Source organism: Balaenoptera borealis, assembly GCF_965194805.1.
Source record: "Balaenoptera borealis genome assembly, chromosome: 17".
Lineage (NCBI taxonomy): Eukaryota > Metazoa > Chordata > Mammalia > Artiodactyla > Balaenopteridae > Balaenoptera > Balaenoptera borealis.
The window spans coordinates 25,586,517-25,614,106 of record NC_138876.1 but is presented as its reverse complement, the minus strand read 5'-3'; the positions used below and the strand labels follow the sequence as shown (position 1 = coordinate 25,614,106).

General features: G+C 31.5%; 1 protein-coding gene across 2 annotated transcripts in view; it reads right to left on the bottom strand.

Annotated features, from left to right (window-relative positions):
- The window catches only part of CSMD3 (CUB and Sushi multiple domains 3), a 1,186,187-nt gene that overhangs the window by 71,448 nt on the left and 1,087,149 nt on the right, over positions 1-27,590 (bottom strand). For both annotated transcript variants that reach the window (XM_082364543.1, XM_082364544.1), the window contains 8 exons: positions 26,772-26,885; positions 21,507-21,695; positions 20,983-21,129; positions 18,136-18,324; positions 12,890-13,075; positions 11,166-11,360; positions 8,448-8,621; positions 28-201 (listed from right to left, as the gene is read on the bottom strand). In XM_082364543.1, coding sequence (XP_082220669.1) covers positions 28-201; positions 8,448-8,621; positions 11,166-11,360; positions 12,890-13,075; positions 18,136-18,324; positions 20,983-21,129; positions 21,507-21,695; positions 26,772-26,885 — 1,368 coding nt within the window. The remainder of the gene's footprint in view (positions 1-27; positions 202-8,447; positions 8,622-11,165; positions 11,361-12,889; positions 13,076-18,135; positions 18,325-20,982; positions 21,130-21,506; positions 21,696-26,771; positions 26,886-27,590) is intronic.

The window sequence follows — 27,590 nt, the reverse complement described above, 5'->3', positions numbered from 1 at the left end:
CTAATTACTTTTGCCATGCTTACTTACGCACACAGGATGGAAGTTGACCAGACCAATTGTGATCCTGTTGACATATTCTCACTGAAGAACCAATCAGTCGAAAACCAGGATTACATTGATAAACAACTGTGTCTCTGTATCCATAATTTTCTCCAACAACTTGACCATTCACAATAAGCTCTGGAATTCCACAGTGGCCTGCTGAAATGGGTCAAAATAATATTTTTAAAATTATGATCTAAGTTTTATTATGATTTGTATATTTGTATACATATATAACATTATTAATCTTTAAATGTTTATTTAGAAGTATGCCACAAATAAGGCAAACACAATTATATAACATTAAGATAACTGTAATATACTTAACAAAATGCTTAATATTTGGGAATTAAAAGAAAACACATTTCCAGTAACAGTTGGGCCTGGAGGAAATTAGCAAACATTTCAATACATATAAAAATGAAAATATAGCATGTAAAATTTTGAGGAATACATATAAAGTATGCTTAGTGAGGAGCTTTACAGTGTTAAATGCTTTTATTAGAAAAAAAGAAAGATATAGGATGAAACAAGAAATATTTCACTTTATGAAGAGGAAAACGAAGAGCAAAATAATGAAGAGAAAAAAAAAAAGGCCAAAATAAGTAGACAGAAGAATATATTAAAGACATTTACAGAAATCAAGGAAATAGAAAATAGAAAAATAATTGAGAGCATTACCAAAGCTAAAAATCCTTTCTTTAAAAATAAGAGAGAAGGTTCAAATAAATAAAATCAGAAATGAAAGAAGAGAAATTACAAGTGATAGCACAGAAATATAAAGAATTATAAGAGACTACTAGGAACAATTATATACTAACAAATTACAAAAACTGGAAGAAATGGATAAATCCTTAGAAATTTACAATCTTTCAAGAATGACTCTTGAACAGATAAAAATCTGAACAGACCAATCACTAGTATGTGATTGAAACAGTAATCAAAAACCTCTCAACAAACAAAAATCCAGGACCAGATGGCTTCACTGGTGAATTCTACCAAATGCTCAAAGATTAAATAGCTATTCTTCTCAAACTCTTCCAAAAAAATTATAGAGCAGAGAAAGCTTCCAAGCTTATTTTATGAGGCCAGCATTACCCTGATACCAAAACCAGATAAGAACACCACAAAAAAAGAAACCTACAGACTAATAACCCTAATAAATATGGGTGCAAAAATCCTCAACAAAATATTGGCAAACCTAATACAACAATACATTAAAACGATCATACACCATGATCAAGTGTGATTTATTCTAGGGATGCAAGGATGGTTCAACATCTGCAAATCAATCAGTGTGATATACCACATTAACAACATAAAAGATAAAAATCATATGATCATGCCGAGAGATGCAGAAAAAACATTTGACAGAATTCAACATCCATTTTTGATAAAAACTTTCAACAAAGTGGATATAGGGAGGCAATGTACCTTAACACAATAAAGGGCATATATGACAAAAACCTACAGCCAATATCATATTGAACAGTGAAAATCTAAAATCTTTTCCTCTAAGATCAGGAACAAGACAAGGATGCTCATTCTCCTCACTTTTATTCAACACAGTATTGGAAATCCTAGCCACAGCAATTAGACAAGGAAAATAAATAAAAGGCATCCAAACTGGAAGGGAAGAAATAAAACTATCACTATTTGCAGATACTATATACAGAAAATTCTAAAGATTCTACAAACTATCAGAAGTAATAAATGAATTCAGTATAGTTGCAGTATACAAAATTAATATACAGAAATCTGCTGTACTTCTATACACTAACAATGGATGATCAGAAAGAGACATTAAGAAAACAATCCCATTTACAACTGCATAAAAAAGAAGAAAATATCTAGGAATAAATCTAGTCACAGAGGTAAAAAGCTTGTACTTGGAAAACTATGAGACACTGATGAAAGAAATTGAAGATGACACAAACAAATGGAAAGATACCCCATGTTCATGGGCTGGAAGAATTAATATTGTTAAAATGACCATACTACTCAAGGAAATCTACAGGCTAAGAGCAATCCCTATCAAAATACCCATGATACTTTTCACAGAACTGAAACAAATAATTCTAAATTTTGTATGGAAACATAAATAGCCAAAACAATCTTGAGAAAGAACAAAGCAAGAGGTACCATACTCTCTGATTACAATCTATACTACAAAGCTACAGTAAACAAAACAGCATTGTGCTGGCACAAAAACAGACATATAGACCAATGGAACAGAATAGAGAGTCCAGAAATAAACCCACACTTATATGATCAATTAACCTATGATGAAGGAAGCAAAAATATAGAATGGGGCAAGGGCAGTCTCTTCAATAAATGGTATTGGGAAAATTAGACAGCTATATGCAATAAAATAAAATTGGATGACTTTCTTACACCATATACAAAAATAAACTTAAAATGGATTCAAGACATATGTATAAGATCTGAAACCATAAAACTCTTAGAAGAAAACATAAGCAGTATGCTGTTTGACATCATCCTTAACAATGATTTTCTAGATCTGTCTTCTTTGACAAGGACAACAAAAGCAAAAATAAACAAATGGGACTACATCAAACTGAAAAGCTTTTGCATAGTGAAGGAAACTATCATCAAAACAAGAAGTCAGTCTGCTGAATTGGAGAAGATATATGAAAATCATATAACTGATGAAGAGTTAATATCCAAAATATATAAAGAACACATATAACTCAGTAATAAAAAAACTCCAAATAGTCCAATTAAAAAAACGGGAAGAAGATCTGAATAGACATTTTTCCAAAGAAGACATACAAATTGCCAACAGGCACATGAAAAGATGCTTAATAGCACTAATCATCAGGGAAATGCAAATCAAAACTACAAAGAGGTGTCACCTTACACCTGTCAGGATGGTTATTATCAGAAAGACAACAAGAAATAACAAGTGTTGGTGAGGAGGTAGAGAAAAGGAACTCTTGTGCACTCTTGGTGAGAATATAAACTGGTCCAGCCACTATGGAAAACAGTACGGAGATTCTTCAAAAAATTAAAAATAGAGCTTCCATTCCACTACTGGGTATCTATCCAAAGGGAAAAAATAAACACTAATTCAAAAAGATTTATGCACCTTCATGTTCATCGCAGCATTATTTACAATAGCCAAAATATGAAAACAACCTAAGTGTCCCTCAATTGATGAATGGTTAAAGAAGATATGATACACACACACACACACACACACATACACACAACCCACACCCACATGCACAATGGTATACTACTCAGCCATAAAAAGAACAGAATCTTGACATTTGGAATAACATGGATGGGACTTGAGGGTATTAACCTAAGTGAAATAAGTCAGACAGAGAAAGACAAATACCACATGATTTCACTTATATTTGGAATCCAAAAAACAAAAAAAGCAAACAAAACAAAACCTAGAGTCATAGATAGAGAGACCAAATTAGAGGTTGCCAGGGGGAGGAGGGTTAGGCGGAATGTGAAATGGGTGAAGGGGATTAAAAAGTACAAAATTCCAGTTATAAAATAAATGTCATGGGGATGTAATGTACAGTTTGGGGAATACAGTCAATAATATTGTATTAACTTTGTAAGGTGACAGACAGTAACTAGACTTACTGTGGTAACCATTTTGTAATGTATACAAATGTTGAATCACTATGTTGTACAACTGAAACTAATATAATACTGTATGCCAGTTATACCTCAATTTAAAAAAGAAAGAAAAAAATATAGTAGATTAAGCAAAGAGAAATATGTCATTGTAACACAATCAAGGTAGTCAGAAGTTAGAAGCTTTAAAAAAGAAAAAGTCAACAACATTGTTAGACTCCTAGCTAATCCTATCAGCACACACAAAAAAGAGAGAACAAAATTACCAATAACAGGAATGAATGAAGTGACATCACTATAAAGCCTACAGATGTTAAAAGGATAAGGGAATATTAAGAACTGCTTTATGCTGATACATATAACAATTCAGAATAAAAGGACAAAATCTTTGAAAATTGTATCATCCAAAAACTAACACAAGATAAAATAGAAAATATGAATAGCATTGCAATTCTTAAACAATAACATCCCCCCCAAAAAAAAACAAACTCATTTTTTCACAGTAAATTCAATCAAATATTTAAGTAAAAAAGCAAGCAAACAAACAAAAAACACCAATCTTACACAAACTCTTAGAAAATAGAAGAAAAAGAATCATTTCCTAACTTGCCTAATGAGGTAACCATAATCCCAATATTAAACCTGTAAAAGACACAGAAAAAAATGTCCTTCATGAACATAGATGCAGCACTGTTTAAAACAATTTAGAAAATTAATACATGTAAAATACATCATGATTATCTGGGGTGTATCCAGAAATGACCAGTTGGTTTAAGATGAAATATTGACCACTGTCATCTACCATACTGACAGAATAAAAGGAGATAAACATACATGGCTATTTCAATAGATGAAAATCATTTGGCAAAATTCAGTACCCAATCATGATAAAAACTAACAACAATTAGCAATATAAGGAAACTTTCTCAACCTTATAAATACATCTAAGAAAAAAGTTCATATTATACTTATTGATGAAATATTGAATTCTTTCCTCCTGATATAGGGAACAAGACATGGCTGACACTCTCAGCAGTTCTGTGTAACATGGTTTGGTGGGCCCTATCTAGTTCAATACACTAATACAAAGGAAGAAAGTAAAAACATAAAGTAGGAAACAAAATAGTAAAACTATTTTATGCTCAGATGACATATACAAAGACAATGTTATTTTAAGAAAATCCTAAAACAAGTAAGTGAACTTGCAAAGAGGCAGGATATTAGATAAATATTTTGATTAATTTTATTTTTATGTACTAACATCAAACAATTGGAAATGTAATTAAAAATGAACAATATCACTTATAATAGTATAAATACACTAAAGATTCTGTGGAATAAATTTAGCAATAGGTATACATGATCTCTATGGTAAAAAATTTTTTAAAATATTTGCAATTGCAAAAAAAAAAGAAAGAAGACCGTAATAAATCAATAAATATATTAATGAATAAATATACTAACTTTACCACGTTTAGGAATTAGAAGAGTTAACATTGTTAGATGCCAATTCTCCCTAGATGATCTACAGATAGAATGCAATCCTACAGTCATTTTAAAAATAATTAATAGCCGAATTCTAAAACATATATGAAACTACAAAGGACATAGAGTATCCAAAGTCATCCTGAAAAATAAGAACAAATTTTGAGGACATACACACAAAATTTCAAGATTTATTATAAAATCTATTCAACCAAAAGTGCCAGGCACCCTTCTGGAAAAAATAAACAAACAAACAAAAAAACCCTGAACCTTACTTCATGATATATAAAACAACAAATGACTAAAATAAGTCATAGCTATAAAGTAAAACTGAAAACTGTAAAGCTTCTAGAAGAAAACATAAAAGAAAATCTTTGTGACTTATGGTTGAGCAAGGTTTTCCTAAACAAGACACAGAAAGCAATAGCCAGAAAGAAAAAAAGATTGATTCTACAAAAATTGAAAACTTCTGCTCATTAAGACACCATTAAGAAATGAATAGGAAAGTCATAGGCTGGGAGAAAATATTAAAAAAATAAGAATATATAAAGAACGTTATAAGTCATAATAAAAGGCAATTAAATACAAAAGATACTTCAGGAAAATTTACAGATGGCCAATAAGCCCAAGAAATTGTACTCAATCAGTAGTCATCAAGACAATGCGAATTAAATCTTGTAAGATACCTTTTTGCACCCAAGAAGATGACTAAAATTAGAAGACTGGCTATACCATATGCTGGAGAAAATGTGAGACAGCCAGAACTCTTCCAGAAATTTTATTCCAGAGTATGCAACAGAAAGGAATACACATGTCAACAAAAAGACTTTTACACAAATGTTCATAACAGCTTTACTCATAACAGCCACAAACTGGAGAGAGTCCATGTGTCCATCAACAGGGGAATGGCCAAAGTTTGGCATATACACACAATAGGATTCTACTCAGAGATTTTTTTTAAAAAATTACTGATATACCCAACAACATGAATGAAAGAGAATGAAAGAAACCTTACACAAAAAGAGTACATAATTTAGGATTCCCTTCATATGAATTTCTATTAACAGGGAAAACTACCGTATGGTGAAAAAAACAGAACAATTACTGTCCAGTGTGTAGGGGAGGAGACCTGCAGATTGACTATGAAGGGTCATGAGGAAGCTTTTGAGGTAATGGTAATGTTCTACAACTATAGAGTGTTTAGTTACATAGGTGTACACATTTGTCAACACGTATCTAACAGTGTATTTATGATATGTGCATTTCACCATATGTACATTTACCAACATAAAAAAAGAAAGGAACCATGAGCAAATATTGAACTCTAGCTGATATGCATATAGAAACGTTTAACAATGCAGTGTACTGAATTTGGCAACTTCAAAATGCATCAGAAAGTAAAATGAATTGATGGATTGATAGAGGCATTGAAGGATGAATAGATATGTGATAAGCAAATACAACAAATGGCTAATCATAAAATCTAGGTGGTAGGCAAATGTATATACATAGTCAAGTCTGAATTGAAAAATTCATAATAATTAGGAGTTTGGGAATAAATACACTATATTTAAAGAAACAATCATAAGCACATTCTAGTGGCCATTCTAGGCCAAAAGTGTCTGGGGCTATAAGGACAAGTTGTTTGCAGTCATGAGAAGAATGATTGGGCTACATGATTTCTTAAGGTTAATTCAAAGCATAAGATTCTAGGACCTGCTTATTTGGCAATTGCACTTTCCTCCTACTGACACACTTTTGAGTTTATATTAGACGTCAACACTACATCCTATGCAAGAATATTGTTGTCTTTATAGACTGAGAGACAATGTTTGCTTATAAACATTCCTTTTATGCCCTGTCTTTCCACAGAACAGAAGCAGGATTCTAAATAGGTGAATAAAACCACTTCCTATATACAATATTCAATAAATAACATATAACATACAATAGTAGTTCATCGGGGCAAAGAGTTATAAAATATAGTATTTTAAATTTAGTTTACATATATTTTCAAATGCGTAAGTAAACTAAGTAATCTGTAATTGAAATAAGCATAACCAAAACCAGGTTAGAAACTAGTAAGAAATATTTTATTTTATCATCTAATCCTATATTAACACATAATGATTTAATTTCTTTACCATTTTCTTTTTTATATAATAGTCTTATAGCATAGTCAAATAAATATGTGTACTCTTATAAAGAAACCATTGTTACTGGGTTTCCAAGTACACCTACTAACAAATATTCCTGAGAGGTTGAAAAAAAGAATTTTAACCAAAATCTAGCTATACCCTTTTAAGTTTCAAATAATGATTGTATCACCATAAATATTTTCAAGCTTATTATCAAAACAATATGTATTTAAACTGCTAAAATATAGATTTTTCTGCCATATGTCATATTTTTAAATAGTAAAATTTTAGAGACAAAACATTGTACAAATTTAGCAACACCTTGTTCATAATAATCAGCAATTTTTAAATTAGTAAACCTAAAGATTATGCCTTGTTCCCAACAGGCAAGTGAGTAGTTATTATAACAATTATTATTATTACCTAATTCAATACTTGCTGTCATTTCTTGAAATAATTTTAGAGAAAAATAAAGCATAAATCATACTATTCTCTTAATATTAAGATAATTATTGAAGTCTCTGAAAAAAGGGATAAAGCCTAAATCATAATACTCCTTTAATAATAAGAGAAGGGGTAAGAAGAACTAGCTATTCAGTCTCTTAATGAACAGCTTTTTACAGTGAATTAAAAAACCCTAAGGGAAAAAAACCCTATTTTCCTAAAATCAGGTTTGAAAAATAGATTTTTAAAGTTTTAATACAAAGTAATACTACACATGTTGAAATGTTAGGAAGTAAAAAGGGAGAAAGATATTTAAATGTGGAAATTGTTTTTCTTCTTTAGTCATTACCTTAAGCAAATAGGTGAGAGGAGAATTGACTATGGTTTAGAATGAATTAACTGTTACAGTGATTAATCCAGCTGAGTATGCAGACATATAATTTTCAGCAATTAGTTTTTACCTTTTATTTTCACCATGCCTGGAAGATAAATGTGTCTCTCCTTAATGACATAAGATTCTCATTTGGAATGCTAGTTGATTAACTTTAAGAGTTATCTGTTTAATAGCTTTTCTACCATGAGATATTTTAAAAGTTAAATATTTTCCAGTTTTTATCATCCTTACTGAGTGAATATAAGTTATTATCTCTTATTATGAAAAAGGGCTGCCTTTCTAGAGGGAGAAAAAATGTTTGGTAAAAATGACTTAAAAATCTGTACCTAAGCATCTGGTTTCCGATCCACTCCAAAGACCTGAAGAAAGGCATTCACGTACAGCGGAGCCCACAAGCATGAATCCTGAATCACAGGTAAAGATGGCCGTTGAGCTATATGAAGTTTGAGTTCCAATCTTATTTCCATTTGGAGGTGTAGGTAGTTCTCCACAGGAAATAACTTGAAAACAATAAAAAAATAAAAACGCTTAAAGACATAGTCAATATGAACTTGTAACAAAACCATGCTATGTTCTGATATATTTACAATAGAAATTGACATTTGTAAAACATGTTTGAATGATTATGAAAGTGTAGAGAAAATAGATGACATAATTTAAAATTTATCCCCTTTGAGTTCCCATAAATCTTCTAAGTAACAGTGACATGTGATGAAGATATTTTATTTGCATTTTTTGCGTAGCCAACCTGGTCACCCAACAGGTTGTAATGAAAAAATAATAATAACAAGATTAAAGGGAGGATAATTTATTAGTCCAAAGTCTTTCTCTGACTTATCAAGTGACATTGGGCAATCCCTTTGACTTACCTGAGCCAGTTTCCTCATTATCTAAGATCGTAAGTGCAAATAATTTTTGTTGCACACTCTACAGTTTATAAAGCCCTTTACATGTGAAATATCATTTGATTCTCACTAGAACAATTAGATTATAATTATATTTCATATTTTGGTTTTAGGTTTTAAAAAACTAAAAAATAGAGATTAACTGACTTGCTAGGTCATTCAGAACCCAGCTCTTATAACACCTTCATATTTAAAGACCACAAATGAATTTTCTTTCTAGAATAAAAACAATAATAGATAGCACTTATTGAGTGCTTTTGTACCAGACACTATTACTAATGCTTTATCTTACATAATTCTCCAAACAACTCTATGAGGTAGGTGCAATCATTATCTGAATTGTGTGCACTAGGATATGGACACATAAAAGGAAAGTAACTTTAATAAGATTCCACAGCCTATAAACAGCTAAATCAAAATTTAAACCTAGCCGTTTAGCTCAAGAATTGAATACTTAACCACCAGCCTTTATTCTGGCTCCAGCTCTGGCTTTCAGCTCTAGGCTTTAGGATTCTATTAGACAAATAGAAAATTTGCAGACTTTAAAAAATTGCATGTAGAATTTAAGATGTACTGATTGTTTTGAACTAATCTCCCAAACAATCCTTTGAGGTAGCTATAATATTTATTAATATTAATAATACTGATATTTATATCATTTTAATTTCAAAGATGAATAAATGGAGGACCAGAAAAAAAGTACTGTTCTTTCCATTTTTCTCAATGAATTGTAATTCTTAGATTCCTGTCTTTCCTGCATTCTTATCTGTGGGCAGGAACCTGATCTTATGTAGAAATTAAAATTTTCTACATAATAAAGGATTGAACACAAAGAAACCAGACAAACATTTGTTCAATAAATGCTTCTGCTGTAGATAATTTTTTTCCTTCTCTTTGAAACATCCTTATCCCATGTGCCCTTTTAATGAAATTATAATGGAAGAAGAATGAGCCTAGAGGAAGATCCTGGGTGAAAGTAAAAGCAAAAATTTACAATACAAAAGAGTAAAGAGTAAAAGAGTAAAGCAAAAATTTACAATACATATGCCATATTTTTAGAATATGTAATATAATTTAGGTATGTATTTTGAGATTTTTAATTCATCAATATGATTATCATATAAAAAATGGCAACCCCCAAATCCTATGCTTAATATGGAGATTAAGAAAATAAACATTTGTAAGTAAAATATTACTAGGTACTTGCATACTTACTATATATAGTTATCTGTTATGTTAAAATTTTAGTCTCCATAATCCAGACTTCAAATGTTTTATTAATTTATAAATGATGTATCCATATCATAAATGCTGTAAAACTGTGTTGAACATGAAATGAAAGGATGAATTTTCAGCCTAGCATATTTCCTGGTATTAAGTAAACTCAATAAATGTAGTAAAGAAAGTTCAAAGGAAGATCAAGATATTTCATCTGATTATCCTATGTTAAGTTAGCTTATCTACATTAGACACTAGCTATTCATATTATAAGAATGCATGAAAATAGAATGACTAAGATGTTCAGTTTGATTCAATAAATATTTATTGAGCTCCTGCTGTGAATCAGGTTCTAGCTGATATTTTCAACTTGTAACACCATTAAATCATAATAATAACTATGAGATAGGTATTATTGTAATTTTCTGGCTTAAAAAATAGAATAAACATCATATAACATCAAAAGGCAGAGGTTTTAATTAGACTCCATGTGTTGAAACCCAATTACCCACCATTTATAGGCTCTGTGACTTGTGTAACATGATAAAAATTCTTGGGTTCAGTTTCCTTTTTGATAAAATAAATATAATAATATCAACTTATTTATAGAGTGGGAACTAAGGAATAAATGAAATAATACATGTAAAGGGCTAAAAGCAGTGTGTAGTTGTTTTAATAAATGATAGACCTAGAATCCAAGGGAAGGATTTCTGAATCCAAAGCCCGTTTTGTTTTGTTTTTTAATAAGCATTTACAAATACCAAAAACAGTTACAAAATTTTAAGATGACTTGAGAATAAATGACCTTTTTAAATAATATTACCTCAATATTGCTCTAGCGTATGTAGAAAAAAGAAGTGATCAAGCAATTCAATCACCAAGGATTGCATATGAAATAAGTTTAGCGGAGTGTATACTTACTTTGGCAATATGGTCTTTCATTTCTCCAACTCCAAGTACCATTAGGAAGACATTCAATAGAAGCAGGACCTAGTCCATGATAACCAGGATCACAGCTGAAAACTACCTTGGTTTTGTATTCATAATGGGAACCATTCACAATTCTCCATCTTCCGTGTTCCAGAGTAAAGGAGTTGATGCTTGGGCATGTAACAACTATACAAAAACCAAAGAGATAAATGCTAATAAGTCAGTCATGTCTGTTCTACCTCTTAATTATATCTCATGTCTATTCCATTCTTAGTTCACCATTTCCTGAGTTCCTTCACTATTGTGCCATAAAAGGTCTTTAGCATTTTCTTTTTCATGTTAATCTCTCTACTCCCTCAGTTCTATGGTACTGTTGGCAGTTCCTTGAACATGTCATGCTATTTCACACTTGAAAGTCTTTGTACATATTATTCTATATACCTAGAATCCCTATTATTGACTTTTCCATTCTTCTTTTTTTAGATTATCATATCCAAGTTTATTCCTTAGTACAGGAAGACATGAAGTATATTTTAGTGATGAATCATTCCAATAACATTAGTTTGTTAAAATTGTCTGATCTTCTTGAAGCTGATTTAAAAGTATTCTTTTTTCTTTTTTCCCAGCTTTACTGAGTTATATGTGACACAAAATGGAAAAAAGGGAACACTTGTACAAGTTGTGAATGTAAACTGGTAAAGCCACTATGGAATACGCACAAACAGCAGTATGGAGGTTCCTCAAAAAATGAAACTATAACTATCATATGAATCACCAATCCCACTTTGGGATATATATCCAAAGGAAATGAAATCAAGATCTCAGAGAGATATCTACACTCTCATGTTCATTGCAGCATTAGTCACAATAGGCAAGATACAGAAATAACCTACTCTCTTTTCTTTAAAAGTTTTGGAAGGACTATATTTTGAGGAAATTTGTTTTATGAGAATGATCTTTTTATGCAAGACTTATGATATAAACTTCAGCTAATTCAAAACTTGCTCAGCATAAGTAGACACATTATTAGACACTTACGTTAAGATTGCAAATAATTTAACAACCCCATTTTAAATGAAATCACAGCTAAGTTGAAATGTTAGTACTAAATAGAATAAGTAATTGATTTATAGAGAAAAATCAAAGACCTTATTTAAAAGCGCATTTTCTAATCCTTTTCTATCAAATATTTTACCTGAATTATTTTCTATAACCATTATTAATATTCATTTACCTATTACAGTATTGATGGCAGGAATGAGAACTATTCTAAATGTAAGTAACCTGAAGAATTCTGACAAAAGTTGAATATTATGGATCATCTCATTAGCATCATTTATGTTTATAAAAATCAGTTGAATGTATTAAAATATAATTTTATTAACATAAACAACATTTATTTTCAAAGACCTATGTATTGAAAACACATGCTGATTGATGGATGACTTTTTACAAAATAAATAAAATGTTGCTATGTAAAATAAAATGCCACGTTATTTTTTTGACATAAATATTCTGGAGCTTCTGAAAATGAGTAAAAATGTCCTTATACTGTATTTCAGTTCTTCCTAGTACAAGACAGCTTAATTTACTTTTATTTCCCTCTTAGACATCATTTTAGGGAATGGTTCTAAAATTTGAAAAATACATAAAATTTCAGATCATATAAGATGCCAGTAGAAACACAAGTGATGAAATTTCCTTATCATACATACCAACACAGCGAGGAGTCTTGTTATGATTGCTCCAAGTGCCATCTGATTGACAGACAGCAGTGGTAAGTTCCTTAGATGACAATCTATATCCATCATTACAAAAATAGGTAACTCGGGTTCCTACCAAGTAGTCTGTTGTGAGTATTCCTCCATTTGTTGGAGCTTTAGGAATCCCACAGGAAATTGCTAAAATAAATACATACATACAAAACCAAAGAAACAGAAAAATAATTAGGTAAGTCTCATAGAGTATAAAGCATGTAAAACTATTTGGAATTTTATTAATTCCTCTGAAACAATTTCAGAATATCTTCACCAAAACCCGTTTTGAACTACAACTTTCTGAATCATTTATTTCAAACTCTGATTGAATGTGTTTTTAAATTGGTGAATCCATACACTATTAATACTTTATTTCTCGGTTTCTAACTTAGTTTCTTGTCAGCATGCGCATGGCTATCAGCATGCACACAGATTATAAGAGGAGGCAAGTTAAGTAAATATAGAGTGTATTAGAGCTAATTCATGTCTGGACCTAGCAAATTAGGTCAACTCAATTTGACAGTTATTAAAGATTATAAAGGTAGTGGTAACCAACACTCATCAGGGTGTTGGCCAGGAATAAAACAAATAGATTTATTTTACTTGGAAGCTGGATATTACTTTGTCTTAGGTCCAGCCCAACTCTATGTGCTTGTGCACCTTCCATGGAATATCATGTGTACGGATATATTTAATAAATATAGGGCCAGGACTTATCATCTTAAAACCTAGTTTGGATCTTCCTGCATTTCATTGATATGTCTTAGATGTCTTGGTTTTTATCTACAATAAATCTGATTTATGTAAAAGTTAGTTTTACCATAATGGGATAATTACAGTATAAATTTATATTTCAATAGTTTATTATATAAAATCAGAAAACCTCTAAATTCTGAAATAACTAGTTTTATTGGTTTCATATAAGAGATTCTAAACTTGTAACTATATTTTTCTCGTATCAAAAGAAATAATAGAAAGATACGAGTTTAGTTTGAGTATTTACAAAAGCTGTAAATATTCTGTCTCCATTTCAACCTAAAATTGTTTCTACTTCTCTTTAAAAATCTACCACTTAGGTGTTTAATTTTAATTAATTCGTGCAAATTGACTACAAAGTAAAAAAAAATCTTAGTAAAACATATAAAATTCTCAAAGCGGAATAGCAGACTCCCTACTGGTGAATAGCTTGATCTTTTGTAATTTGATAACCTGCAGATTATAAACAGAAAAGTAGTAATGTTGATTTAATAAATTATATAAGCAATCCCATATAATTATGTTATTATCCCTGCTATCTAATTATAGACCTCTAAAATAGTGTTGCAAAGGTAAATGGTTCCCTGATGTCTGTTAAAGCAATATTTGTATTTCCACTTAGGACTTCTGGGAATTTCAATTTGTAATAAACTGTTTCTCCACTGAATCCCCACCAAAGATTGTGTATTTACTCATTTTTAAAAAATTAACTGTACATTGTTGGGGTAGAATAGGTTAAATTTAGAGCAAAGTAACAATGAAATTTAGTTTAAATAGTATAGGTTCCATATATGTAGTTAGTATATAATGACTGCATTTTAGAATTGAAAAAACGACAACATACTAAAATGATAGGATAAATGTGCCTGTAGATAGTTTACAATTTAACTTCTTAGCTAAAAAAAAGGAAAACAAACAGAGTACAGAAGAACCATCATCACTGACTGATTGTCAGAAGCTTCTCTGCAGAGCTCTTCAACAAGCACAAATTAAAAGTGAAACAGAGATGTCCCCATACCTGTATTTGGCTGTTATATTAAATGTACTAAATATTAACCTGTTTTAAAAGTGTGTAGAGTTATCTTACTATGGTCTGATGGCATTTCCCTAACGGTTCATCATGTTGAACATTTTTAATGTGTTCATTTGCCAGCTGTATATCTCAAATGTTCACGCATATCTCATGTTGGTAGTGAATGTTGGCTGATATTTCCCTTTTTATAATAACTAAGATGACAGTAAAAGAAATGTGCTAGAACTTGGAAAAAAAAAAGTGAAACAGGGAATACAAAGTGACTGTTTCTGCATAACCCTGTACAATACTTGATTGTGTAGAGGGATGATAATGGTTTAATTCATGATGGGGCAGGGAGTCAATGAATGATTAGTTGATGTGTAGACAAAGAAATAAAACACCTTCTCAAACTGAAAGAGACATAACAGACTAAATTTTCTATCTTTAATTGTGTTCACATTGTGTAACCATAGCTCAAGTAAATATATGAGGATGTGTAAGGAGACTGAAGAGACAAGAAGAATAAAAATAACTGAAGCATGCAAAACAAATTTGGAACAAAACAAAAATTGTGTGAATAGCTCTCCCCAATGACATTTAACCCTTTCATTTCAATTAGCTATGTCCAAACACAGGTAACATACAACAAACAATTTTATAAAATAATTAATCTTTTAAAATTGTTTCAGTGAACATAAAGGATCAATTTTGGAAATGATTCTTTGAGTTATAAATATTTTATCACTTTACTATGCAAAATATCTTATTTTTCAGCTACATTTTGACTTACCAAACTATACAAGCAGCTCATGCAGCTCAATATCAAAAAAACAAACAACTCAATCCAAAAATGGGCAGAAGACCTAAATAGACATTTCTCCAAAGAAGATATACAGATTGCCAACAAACACATGAAAGTATACTCAACATCACTAATCATTAGAGAAATGCAAATCAAAACTACAATGAGGTATCACCTCACACCAGTCAGAATGGCCATCATCAAAAAATCTACAAACAATAAATGCTGGAGAGGGTGTGGAGAAAAGGGAACACTCTTGCACTGTTGGTGGGAATGTAAACTGGTGCAGCCACTGTGGAGAACAGTATGGAGGTTCCTTAAAAAACTAAAAATAGAACTACCATATGACCCAGCAATCCCACTACGGAGCATATACCCTGAGAAAACCATAATTCAAAAAGAGTCATGTACCACAATGTTCATTGCAGCACTATTTACAATAGCCAGGACATGAAAGCAACCTAAGTGTCCATCGACAGATGAATGGATAAAGAAGATGTGGCACAAATATACAATGGAATATTACTCAGCCATAAAGAGAAATGAAATTGAGTTATTTGTAGTGAGGTGGATGGACCTAGAGTCTGTCATACAGAGTGAAGTAAATCAGAAAGAGAAAAGCAAATACTGTATGCTAACACATATATATGGAATCTAAAAAAAAAAAAAAAGGTTCTGAAGAACCTAGGGTCAAGACAGGAATAAAGATGTAGATGTAGAGAATGGACTTGAGGACACGGGGAGGGGGAAGGGTAAGCTGGGACAAAGTGAGAGAGTGGCATGGACATATATACACGACCAAATGTAAAATAGATAGCTAGTGGGAAGCAGCTGCATGGCACAGGGAGATCAGCGGGTAGCTTTGTGTCCACCTAGAGGGGTGGGATAGGGAGGGTGGAAGGGAGATGCAAGAGGGAGGAGAAATGGGGATATATGTATATGTATAGTTGATTCACTTTGTTATACAGCAGAAACTAACACACCATTGTAAAGCAATTATACTCAAATAAAGATGTTAAAAAAATAACCTATTTGTAATTATAGAAAAATTTCAAATCAAGAACAATTAAAAAATGCTCCATATATAAATGTCATATTATATAAAAAAATCAATGAAATTATAGTGCTGACACTACAAAGCAATTTCAAAACTTCAGAAAATTCAGGATAATTTTTTATTTTAACCAACAGTTAATTATTTTCACTAAAGGTTTCTCAAAGATTATCTATATATATAAACAATCCTTAATAACTGAAATGTAATTGTTCAAAGTTCAGAGCATTTAAATGTTTATTTAAAATCCATATGATTTAGAAGTTATTATATATATTTTAAATTCCTGTGATTCTAAAATTATGAGATCATGATTCTTTCTCAAACCAATTCTGGGAAACCATTTAATACTAAAAATTTATAAATACTCCTGCTATTCATTGGTCAAAGGAAAGCAGATGTTTTGCTAGTTTATTAAAATGTATCTACATGAAGTCAGCACCTTCAATGTTGGTAACCCATTAAGTTTATGATACATCCCAGAATTCTAGTAAGTAATTAATGTTTCTGAATCAACAATATAAGGAAACAGTTCTTTCATTTCTCATTTATTTATACATGCCTATGAAAGCTATATTTTCATGAATTAGAAATTGTAATTTAACAGGTAAAATAAACCATTTTGGGTATCTGGTAATATCTATTCTCTGCTCATTTTAACTTGCTGCTGTTTAAATTTTAACTGATCTCTTTTATATTTTATTTGCTTTATATAAATTGCCTCCAATAAGTAGATTTTAGGTAACATCCATTGTTTATTAACTGAAAGCGTCCTGCATTTTTAATGTGAGGGTTCATAGTTGTTATATATGTCTCCACATGCTGGGTAAAATAAATCAAATATAAATTTAAATTTCATATTACAAAATAATGTGATGTTTGAAAATTTTCAAAGTCCAATGACATTACATTTTCTTGATGTTGAACTTGTCTTTATTACTATACCTAGCTAAGAGACTCAACTACTCTTTAAAAACAAGACCTAATCCAAAGCTCTAAAATGTGCCAATTGTTGATTTGTCCTTTTTTTGCTATAGCAGGATACAATGCTCAGAGAGGGCCTTGTTTTTTAACAAAATAAAATGGAAATGAAAGACATCTCTGTTGAGTTACCTAAACAGTGAAGAAAAAATAATGTGGTAATTGGCTACATTTTCCTCTTTTAAATTTGTTGCACTGAGAGCACATTTTTGCATACTTGATAGTGAACATCATCAGTGACCTTGCCTACTCTTATCCTCTCTTTTCTCTCTGCAGACTCCACACTAACACACACTTCAGCTCTGGGTCATTCATTTTCTGACAGCAAAGTGACGGGAATGGTAGATGTATGAATAAAGAATGCATATAAGTGGATAGAGTAAAGGCATAAATCACATAACAACAAATGAAGAACTATAAGACAATGTGCCTCATGCTCCTCAAATTTATCAGTCTGTGTTTTCAAGCCTTATTTTCCTTAGAGGTATCTATAATATGCTTCTGCATATTTATAATTTTTGAAGTTTCAACAATCCAAATAAGAGTTAAACGGGGTTAATCTTTTATTAATGCCATTTCTGGTTAATATACTTCACCTTGACAAGCAGGGACCGGTGCATCCCATGTATGATACCCATAGGAAGACTTTCTGCACACAGCACTGCTTTTCCCAACAAGTCGGAATCCTCGATCACAGGCCCAGCGGACCACACTATTAAGCTGTCCACCTGTCTGACTGATAATGTATCCATGAGGTGGGGATTCTGGTGTACTACAGTAGAAAGCTTTTTAAAAGAAAAAAATAAAAATCATATATAATTAATGAATCAGAAACTCTTTACAATCTAGAGTTATAAAAACCTAAAAGTAAATACTAGTTCATAAAAATTGGCCAATTCAATTGCCATCTATGTGAGTTTTACTTCATATGGACATATATTATTTTCCATCCACTTGACAATCTAGTGACATAACTTTTAGGAGACATAACTATTTCTGGGCTTTCTTCTGATTCTTATTGTCACTGGAGATGTCTCCCAATTGAAATACATTATACTTTCTTAATACCCTGGAGGTTCAAAAGCCTTACAAATAGTTTATTGAATTTTGGAACTGGTATTTCCTGTCATCTGAAGGGCTTAAATGCCACAGTTTAGTAGCAATATTTTAGAGCATGTTGTTTACATGTCACTTTGAAATTACCTGCAGACACCTATGTCATGTTAGTTCATGCATTTCATTTTGGTGGATGTCTAAAATAGTCCCTCCACGTTCCATAATCCTCTCTTCCAGTTTATTAAAGAGTTTCCATGCTGCCAAGAGTGCTTATATATGGTGATAAAAAATGCCAATAAAATAAAACTTCTTTCATCTCCTGAAGTCTAGAATGTCAAAAGATAACGTGAAATGGCTTTTTCATATATATGCACTTTTGAGACTGTTCAGCCTGGCAGGATCCATTTAACCCTTTGAAACGTCAATGTATTCATCTGAGAAAAATGAGACTTTAGGGGTAAATAGTAAGAAATAGATTGGACTTAGAATATATATGTCATAACCTGTCATTTTCTAAAGGAAAAATTTATATTCAATATGTCAAGCTGTTCTTGGGGCTAAAAATGATGTTTTCATTATATTTATATCTAACTTTGTCATGAATATCAACATAAATAAGGATTAGTCTTTAATATAGTGAATCTAATGCTTATAACTGTTGGATTTGAATGATTTCCCTTTAAGTTATTATGGTTATTAAAAATATAATTTAACGTTCTGACTTTTTAAATACAGTCTGGCACAACTTTAATAAAAAGACATTTACAAAGTTCATATGATAGTAACATACATTCAAATATGAAAAATCTCAAGAATGACTTGGGCGTATGTTTAAATTTTTACACATTTCTCCTTCGCATGCCTAATAACATTTTTCAAATTTAATAGATATCTATTATAGGATAAAACTTGTAAACATGTTATAATGTCAGTGACAAGTTACTTCTAATATGTAAAAGACAAATTGTTGATAAAGGCAAATTATCATCTTATAGTTTTAAAATCAAAGTAGACAAAAATTGTATTTGTACATTATATACATATATGCAAATTTATATAAATGAGTAAAATTCAAGAGTTTATCTTTACAACTGGAATTCAAAATTTATTTAAGTCCATGTCTACAACTGTTGTGTCAGAATAATCTATAAAATATATAAGAAAGTAATTTTCAGTAGAATTGATTAGCAATGACCCATAGCTTGGGGAGACATGGTCTGAATACTGTACAGATAGAGATGGTTGATTGGCTCTGAAGTATTCTGTTATTGAGCACATACCTATGGCATCTGACATGATTTAGGATGGCAATAAAGAGAAGGGATATAATCTTTGCATAATGGAAAACTATGTACACTTAACAAGAAAATTATTGGCTCAGTATCAGTAGACCTTATAAACAAGAAGGCATATAGGAAAAGCTATTTCATCTTGATATTAAGAAGGATTTTCGGCCTACCTCTTTCTAGATATTACTCAATGAAAAGCAATGATGACAAAACAATATTTTTTTTAAAACTAAATGTTTCTAAGTGATGTGTTCATCATTTTCTCTTTTAATATTTAATATATTTTAGCAAGTATCATAAATAGGTGGGCAACAGTGAAGACAAAGATTTTTTCCACTGTATGTTTATCTTTCGTTTAAACTTCTCATTTAAAGGAGTTATATATATTAAGTAGATCAGATACAACTGAGCAACACTAATAACATTTTGTGAGAGTTCAAGGGAAATTTCTGCTGGGAAATAAAGCACCTAAAATATCAGAGTTTAATTTTTTTTTTTGGCTGGAAATTTTTTTTTTATAATTAATTAATTAATTTATTTTTGGCTGCATTGGGTCTTCGTTGCTGCGCACAGGCTTTCTCTAGTTGTAGCGAGTGGGGGCTACTCTTCATTGCTGTGCATGGGCTTCTCATTGCAGTGGCTTCTCTTGTTGCAGAGCACGGGCTCTAGTTACATGGGCTTCAGTAACTGTGGCACGTGGGCTCAGTAGTTGTGGCGCACGGGCTTAGTTGCTCCGTGGCATGTGGGATCTTCCCGGACCAGGGCTCAAACCCATGACCCCTGCATTGGCAGGTGGATTCTTAACCATTACACCACCAGGGAAGCCCCAGAGTTTAATTTATAATTAACTTAGATAAGTCATAAATACCTTAAGTCCTTTTAATCATTTCAAAATTATATGAAAGACATAGCATTATTATCATTACAATGAGGAAACTGAGGCATAGAGATGTTACATAAATTGCTCAAGAAACATCAATGGAAGAAATATGATTTAAATTCATACCTAATTAAATAGTGTATGTGTCTGTGCTCTTTAATCACAACCATACTGAGGATGCAGGTGAGATCTGTACTGAAGTTATAAATATCACATACCTATATATCTTATCCGGAAGCCTTTTTTGTTATTGCCATGATCTGCTGACCATTGAAGAAATACTTCATGACCATTGCTTGTTATATTAAAAGCAGATGAATAATCCCCACTGAGTGAAACAAGCACTGGACTTTGAATATTTGGTCCTTCAGAAAGAAAATAATACAATTTAGGTGTAACTGAATAATTCATCTTTAGTATTTTATATATTTAGAATAGTATTAAATATGGTGAAATTGATCCAGAATCAGTTTACTTCATCAATAATAACTTAAAACATAACATAAAATGTTTGTTTAAACATTTTAATTCCATAGCTAAAGCAGCTACAATTTATAACATAATAATCAAGCTAACTACAATTTTCATATGGTATATAGGTAAATTTGATGTTGATACTTCTAAAAATACCCATAAGATAAAATAAAATCATATAAGCAGTGTTTTTACTGAAGGTCTGAATGTATAATTAGAGCAGTTGAATTGAATTTATGAATATCCAGTAAATATAACCCATGGTTACCATCATACACCTGAAGAACATCAAACTCCTTTTCTGTCTGGAAGAATTCTACAAACATGCTAATATTATATCCTTTTTCCACAGAAATGCTCCAGGCACACATTTGAAGATTTGGGTAACTGTCAGGATATCCAGGGCTCAATATGACTCCCGTAGAATCCAGGCGTAATTCATTGGCAGGACAGAGCACTGTCAAAAAATATATACCATTAGATGATGCTAGTGTTTTAGACCTAAGTGAAAGTTGCATTTTAAATACTGAAAGTTGCATTTTAAAGTTGCATTTCAATACTTTAATTGAAATGTATTTAAGTGAAAATTGTATTAAATACCCAGTTTTTAAATGTTTTCATATTAAATAACAATAAAGGAGATAATATCTTGAGCTATGTGTATAAAAAGACAACTTGTATAATAAGCTTGCAGTTCAAAATATGGAGGACTGACCTAAAATTTTATGGTATTAATTTCCTTTTATTATTACATGGAAGATACATTATTTTTCTGGACAATAAATATATAGATAATAAAAATATAAGGAATTTATTGCCTTCTATTTCTTTCTATTATTTTCCCTATTTTCCTTCATCTTCTTACGTCTTCTCCCCTCTGCCTCTCTTGCCTATGTCTTTACCCTGTCCTTTTCCTTCCTTCCTTTTTCTTCTGTCCTCAAACTTTAACTCACTCAGGTATGTGAGGACAGACAAGAAACTGCCCTATCTCAGAGTATTCATTCCAGGCAAAGTCACTTCTAATCTCATGAATATGCTTAAACCATGAGGATTTAACACAATTTTGGGTCACCAGTTACCTTTCAGTTCTTCCTGCTATTTCCAGATCATAAGTGTAAGACAAAGCACAAGCTCTTCATTTCATAACAGTACCTCTGTTGTACATCCTGAGAATGTGTGTGCGTGCGTGCGTGTGTGTATCTCCAAGGTATAGTAAACTAATATACTTAAATTGTTGGCCTCAATAGCATTATGCATTGGACCAAATAATACAAACATATACTTAAATTTGCATTTGGAATGAGAATGTGACCAAGATGATCAAATCCTTATCACTCAAATGATGCCATTTCAGCCCTTTTTTTTCCTTAAGACTTTGAGCTTTTATGGTGTGGTAAGAGTATTGGAATTGCTCAAAATAGCCCACACAGTATAGAAGTAAACCAATATATACCAAACAGGATTTAGTTCAATATGATATAGAACTTTTTACTTGGAAGCCACTGTAGCCACTACAGTAAAATGTCCTATGTACATCACTGATAAATAGTTTTTAAATGTAGCTTGGACCAATTTTTGAGTGCTATTACTGCGTACATTCAAGCAACTGGAGTGAAGGGTAGACTAGATAACTTTTGAGGATTTGGTGAATTGGAAATACATCTCATGCCATTTCCAAATCCAATCACTATACATCAACTTCCACCTTGGATTTAGAGTGCTGTATCTCAAAATAATTAGATCACTATCTTAAATAGAATCCTTGTTTCTCAATGTTTGTTCAAATAAACTAGGCTTCAAAACACCAAATATTATTGCTAAAATACAGATGAATAGATGAAGGATTTATATATTTGTCATTTCCAGGGTGGAAGGACATGAAATATTTTGAATTATAAAGTCTTCAAGTAGTATAGGGATGGAAAAGAGTAAGTAAAATAGTGAATTATGGTAACATATGATTGTTCTTTAATCAAGTTAATAACTTGAAATAACTTGAAAATAACTGCCATAACTTCATATACAGATATTTGAATTTTTACTATAGAATACAGTATAGCTAATCTAAAAGTTGTTTTCTTTCTTTTTTTTTTTAACTTTTATTTCTCTTATTTGAATCTGAGATGCTTGCTTCTTGGATGTGATTTCAAGATTTAAAAAAAATAATTCAGCAAATAGTATTAAGTCCTTCTCAGTCTAAAAAGAGAAACCTGATGTTTGCTTTTCACAAAATGAAAAATATGTAAAATAAACAAACAAACAAACAAAGAAACTTGAAGGCTAGAAATGGAATGGAAAACTTGAGTCAAAGATGAAGAACATTAGTGAATATATAGCTATGGCATATTGAAATAAAAGATATATAACCATATGACGAACTGAAGTAAGTTTTAAGAAAGGGTTTATGTTGTGTGTGCCCCGCTGTTTAATACTTCTGAAATATTTAACTAAGTGAGTAACTGGGTTACTGAACATGTTATTCCCTTACTAAAAACCATTCAGCACCTTCAAAGCCCTTCAACTTCAGTCCCTGCCTACCTCTCCAGCTTTGTTTTCTGTTGCTCCTCATCTGAAACAGAATGCTCCAAACATACTGGATGACCTATAATATATTTGAACTCAGCCTATCCATTAGTGCTTCTGTTTCAAAGTCTTACTCTTGTCTGATGCATTTGAAATGTTAGCACATCTCAAAACCCAGATCAAGTCTCATCCTCTGTGAAACAAACACTTCCTGAACCTTTCCTCCATCAACCCAAGCAGAACTGTTGATTTTCTTCTTGGTACCTCTGTAATGTATGCTTCTGTTATTGCAGTTAGCAATTTTATGGCTATCATTTCATCACTTTTTTGACTTTCTTCTTAGGCTATTGTTATTGAAAAGCAAGTGCTGTATCTTAATGGTCCCAATGTTTTCAATTGAACAAATATTCCATATTACTTTTGAAAAACTGGTATGATTCAATGTAATTTACTGTAAATACACAAATTAACCTATTCTCACACTAACCAACATACGGCAAGAGTAAGACAATCATCAAGAGTAAATATGTATACATTGGATACTGTTAAGCACCTTTTGTTCATTATATCACTTACTTGTCACAGCAACTTTAAGAAATGTCTACAATTTTTATCCCCATTATGCATATAAGGAGACTAATGCCCAGAAAGTTTAAAGTACAGAAAGTCTCACACATTCAGCTAGATGGGCCCCATGTTTTTAACTATCTGTAGTCACCTATATATTTCATTTACATCAAACCCTTTGAAGAGCACCATATTTAGACTTGCTTTCCATGTTTTAAGTGTGATATAAAGAACTAAAGAGGATCCAGGGAGGAATAACAAAAAGATATAGCCTCTTTTAGGAAAAGTGAAAAAATCAAATAATTTAAAATAGACTAAAAACAGTACAGATTAGTCACAACAGATTCCAAATGAATGATAATCTTTTAGTGGGATTATGAATTAACTCAATTAAACAAAATTTTAACTCAGCTTTTTAGCTTAAGTGCCTGGTCAATTAATTAATATAGTAACGCTGCATAAACTCATTCTGAGGGATAATTAACTTTTAGCTAGTACCCATAGTGTTATCATGAGACAAAGATTGATCATCCTTTTTTGTATTCTCCAGAGCAGATAGAATAAGAAGAAACACATGTACTAATCTATAGAAAATTCTGATTTTAGAAATAAGATATTAAAAATCTGAGAGATGAGGGACCAAATAACAAAACTGTTTTGTATTTTTAATTAAATATAATATTGAATTGGGATCCAGATATATAAAAAAGAAGTGTTGCTCTCCAAGAGCTCACAATGAAGTTTATACATTGGGTCAAGGAAGAAATCCTGGTATGTAATTGCTTGTTCATTCAGGAGTAAAGGTGGTAGACTTCAGAATAAACAACCAACTTTAAGATGGCCTATAAAAATCATTGACTAAGAGCAAGGAAAATTCTTATATTGTTGCTGGTTATACCTCCAAACATGTCTTTCTTTTTGATACTGTAAAAAGCCCCTTATGAAAATTCTTCTATCTTCTTGTAAGGATTCCAGTGAGGTAGAAAAATCAAACGTTTATTCCTACTTACAGCATGCTTGTAATAATAAACAGAATTTTTGTTTTAGGCTCATTGTAACAGTTAAGATACTGCATAAAACAGATTTCTTTTTCTCAAGAATAAACCCCAGTGAAGGAAGTAATCCAAGAAAATCTGGAGATGTATAATCAAGTTCAATTCAATTTTATTCAAATTAACCAATATTTATAATTAGTTACTATGTGTTAGGCACTGTTACGGGCCCTAGGAGCTATACAAGTTAATAACACATGATTCCTGAACATCAAAATCCCAGTACATCATTCAAGATCCATCATGGTCTTGCCCTTATAACATAGTGAATGCCTTGAAGTCTGTACCTCATTGTCTTTCATTTCTGTGTCTTTGCATATACCTCTGTCACTTGGACCACACTTTCCCTATCGTAGTTCTACCAAAGTATCACTTTTCATTTGGAACCTATGACTCAGGGAGCAATGCCTCCATCAAGCTTTCCCTGTCCTATAAATAGTTTAAAATTTTGTGACTCTATAGCCCCCTGGCCTGTTTCCTTAGTACTGTATTGCTACAAGCTGTATGGCTGTCATATCCCTTACACCATGTTGCTTTCACAGCAGGGACCATTTACCACTTTCTGTTTGTTTGTTTTTTCCCTCAGATCCTCATTCTTAACAGGTGCTCAAAAAAGTTTAATGATTCTAGTGGTCAGAATAGAAACTACTTGCAGTCAACATTGGAACCTTTATTTAAAGTGATTTTTTTTTTTTTTTGGCTTCCCTCGTGGTGCAGTGGTTAAGAACCCACCTGCCAATGCAGGGGACGTGGGTTCAAGCCCTGGCCCGGGAAGACCCCGCATGCCACAGAGCAACTAAGCCAGTGTGCCACAACTACTGAGCTTGCACTCTAGAGCCCGCGAGCCACAACTACTAAAGCCCGCGCACCTAGAGCCCATGCTCCGCAACAAAAGAAGCCACTGCAATGAGAAGCCCACACACCACAAGAAAGAGTAGCCCCAGCTCGCCACAACTAGAGAAAGCCCATGCATAGCAACGAAGACCCAACACACCCAAAAATAAAAAAAAAATTTTTTAAATTAAAAAAAGCATTTGACAAAATCCAATACATATTGCTAATGAAATGAGATAAATGTGCTAAGATAAAAAAAAAAAAGTGATTTTTCTTGCTTTCTACCTCCATTTCCACTCCTCACGCAAAAATAATTTAAATAGATTGAATTGAGTTTGGGATAAACTAGAAAAATTAAGCCTTGGATGAATTAAAAATGTTTACTTAAATCTGAGAAATAATGGAATGAAAAATACCACTTATGAGTTGTATAATATTTAACATTATTGTCAGTTAAATATATAATAATTATATAAAATAGATTTTTCTCTATTTTGCTAGTACTGAATTAAACATAAAACAGATATTTAGAAATAAATAATCATAAGAATTGGTACCTTGACAAACTGGAGGCGCTCCATCCATCTGGAGTCGTTCTCCTAGTCTGCATGTCAGGATTGCATTACCAACCAAAGTAAATCCTGGAAGACACTGATACCTAATAATATCACCTATTAAAAAAAAATGCAGAAGGGGCTTCTGATAAGCAACAAGGTAATGGTTAAAATAAACAGATGTTTCAATATAAAATTAGAATATTTTTTCTTTCAGTCATTTTCAATCAATATAAAAATTCTATTAGTTATAAGCAGTGATGACATTCAAAATATTGAACTACTAGTATGTCATAAGTACTGACCAATCAGAACTGAAGCCAAGAATAAACTACCAGTAAGACTGTACTGGGGCAATCTGGTTAGATATAAGCAATAGTAGTAAAGAAATAATCCTGTTGGTACGGGTAAGGTATTCATTAAAAACATATCAAGCAGTTAAAAGGAGATTCCTAGTTATTGCTATTAAGATTAGATTTACATTGGTCATTGATGTTTTCTTACATTTCTCAACCAATATTAATATTACTAGGATAATAATGATAAAAATTTATTATGATAACATTAGGATGTCTTCTTTTCTTACATAATTTTTCAAACTATTAGATATTATTGCAGTTAAATTTCCAACCAAGTTTTAAAAGGACTTTATTTACGATAAAATTGAGCATAACCAACCAATTGTTTTCAAGGACATGGAAATAAAACATGTCTTCTAATACACCCTACATATCCTTCATTATACACATCAGGTTTATGCCTGAATTCAAAGAAGAGTAGTTAAAACTACAGTGTTGGAAGGTAGCAAAATAATACTTTGGA